Here is a 2,500-nt window from a genome sequence, read left to right as displayed (position 1 = left end):
TCTGGAGGTACAGTCGGTTGGCGATGCTAACGATCATGCCAGGCTTATCCTGAATGAGACCCCGAGTTAGGGTTTGGTAGCTGGTGTGCACAGCGGAGTCCTCGGCGGTGGCAGGGTACAGCAGGGCGGACCGCAGCTCATGGTAAGTGGTGCCAGAGGTCCCCAGAAGCAGCATAGACAGCAATGAGGTGATGCTGAACGGGGAGAGCACCATGTTGCCTTGCTGACTCCATGATACCGACGAAATATCAAGCGCAAACTGTAACAGTGAAAATGAAAATCAAACTTACAGTCATGAATACCATTAATCAGTAATCCCAATCACTAAAGTCTATCAGAACTAGATATACGCTTAAATGCAATAACAATACCTAATAGAAACGAACCTACAACAGACAAATCCAAAATAAACAAAGAAACCACACATATTCACAAAACAGAAGTGACACATACCTCCTGAATGAGATCACCAAGGCCTGGTTCTGCCTGACGTCTTGAGTGGAACCTTAGGGTGGGTTCTAGCGGACCCGGAAGAGCCAAACCCACCCCCAGAACCACCGCCATTACAACGACGTATGTGCGCATCCTGAAAGAGAGAAAAAAAGGGCATTAGGACATTTTCATTGACCTAGAATAACTAAAATAATAAAAAGATTTGTGTGAAAGGACTAGAACTCTTACGGGGGGATGACAATTAACAAAGAAAAATGCGAGGAAAAAAAAACATAAAAAATACACAAGTAGGAAGCCGAACGAAACCTTTTCGTATATATATATTTTTTTTTAATTCAAACAAAGACAAAAAGTCACGAGGCAAAACCGCCCACAGGGAATACTAACGGTGTTAAACATCGCCCTAAGAAGCATAAAACAAACAACCAAACAAAACTAGCACCATACACCAGAGTCTTCGGGGCGTGTTTTAACATCCGATCCGAACAATAGAGCAAGACAAAGGCCTATTAATTCTAACAAGAGGCGAGATCTTAACAGCAATGAGATGCGGCAGTGGTGTCGTCAAGGTTAGACTCGCCGGCAAAGAGAGATCTGTGACCTCTATGAACTTTCATGAACAGTCTACATATGTTTAGCCTATTTCGATTGTTCTTCTGTTTTCATTTTGATTCTTTGCGGATTTTTTTATCTGCGGGGTTATTTGTCGTTATAGCGTTGTGATGTTATAAGTGATGTGTCGTTTAAGTCTGTGATTAACGCTGCGTATATCATTCTCAACACAGCTTTTATGCCCTCTCTATAACTATGTCTATGCCGACTTATTTTATCAAATATATCCAGAAAGAAATGAATGCTCATCAGCCTTTTCTAACTGATCACTCATTAACAAAAGAACATTTTCAGAAAAAAATAAAATGGCTATAATCACTCATGCCTTGTTTATCTCTAATCAATCTCCCTAAGAGTTGAAAGGCATGACATGTTCTTCATCAACACGTTTCGCACAGAACAATCATGTCACAAATCCATTCTATTCTCAGCCAAGGCAAAGGATCTGAGCACTTCCTTACCTGTGGGTTTTACTAAAGCTTCCTTGTCACTGACTGGCGTTGAAGTCTCTGCCTCTCTTATAAATCTATCTCTTTTTTCCAATTCCCGATTCCAAGAAGTTTACTCGCTTGTGACCACTCCCCCGCGGGAACCCCAATTTGTGAGCGTTCGCCTGACAGGATATTGTAACAGAGACTGTTTACGTGAGGAGGTAGTGACAAGACAGCATAAGACTAGCTGGCAACCCCACTGCTCGACCGATGGGTCTAATTGCGCCTCAGTCTAATACTAACTAATCCTATCATTCCTTTCAAACCCCACAGAGACATTCGAAACTTCGCGAAAATAACCCCTATGACATCAGTCAAATCTCGGAGATTAAGTGACAAAGAAAAAGAGATTTAGAGTCAATGCAAGCCGCCGGCATCTCGCATCAGCACTCTCCTACCTGGGATTTCCAATGACGTCATGGCGGCTCCCCCTACACATTTTCTTCGGGTCATAGAGTAGTGACTGCTTATGGTGAGAAAGTAATAGCTACAAGATGGTCCCTAGTAGTGATTGAGTAACCACTGGGTCCAGGTCAGAAGTGTTACCATCATATATATTCCCAACCATCGAAATAGGAAACGTACGGCGTGAAAATGAATTAAAAAATAGTGAGACCATGTAACTGTTTCCATCCTAATTCATATTCTCTTTCACAAATTTCGCCGGAAAGGCAATGGAAGTGCATATTACATTCTCGCCACGTTACCTGAATTAAATTAGATCGCCGAGATAAGGCTAGGAAGAGACAGACCCCTCGAGCCATTAGGAAAGAGTAGTACACAATTCCTCAGCGCAATAGTGCTTTCTCAACGTCCTAAGTATCACCATGGGCTGGAGATGGTGGGGGGTCGTGGGGAGAGGGAGGGGGTCAAGGGGAGAGGGAGAGGGAGAGGGTAGGGGGTCGAGGGGAGAGGGAGAGGGTAGGGGGTCGAGGGGGGAGGGA

At 43.7% G+C, this 2,500-nt stretch overlaps 1 protein-coding gene across 1 annotated transcript in view; it reads right to left on the bottom strand.

Moving 5' to 3' along the window:
• The window catches only part of LOC122256460 (leukocyte elastase inhibitor), a 3,359-nt gene extending 1,666 nt beyond the window's left edge, over window positions 1–1,693 (bottom strand). Inside the window, exons 1-3 of the mRNA XM_043021184.2 lie at window positions 1,527–1,693; window positions 454–586; window positions 1–259 (exon numbers count right to left, since the gene is read on the bottom strand). The exon at window positions 1–259 is cut by the window's left edge and continues 1,666 nt beyond it. Coding sequence (XP_042877118.2) covers window positions 1–259; window positions 454–585 — 391 coding nt within the window. The 5' untranslated portion in view covers window position 586; window positions 1,527–1,693. The remainder of the gene's footprint in view (window positions 260–453; window positions 587–1,526) is intronic.
• Window positions 1,694–2,500: the final 807 nt, after the last annotated feature.

Source organism: Penaeus japonicus, unplaced genomic scaffold (assembly GCF_977035675.1).
Source record: "Penaeus japonicus unplaced genomic scaffold, GWHDUDI00000001_assembly GWHDUDI00000035, whole genome shotgun sequence".
Classification (NCBI taxonomy): domain Eukaryota; kingdom Metazoa; phylum Arthropoda; class Malacostraca; order Decapoda; family Penaeidae; genus Penaeus; species Penaeus japonicus.
This window is presented reverse-complemented; position numbering and strand designations above follow the sequence as displayed.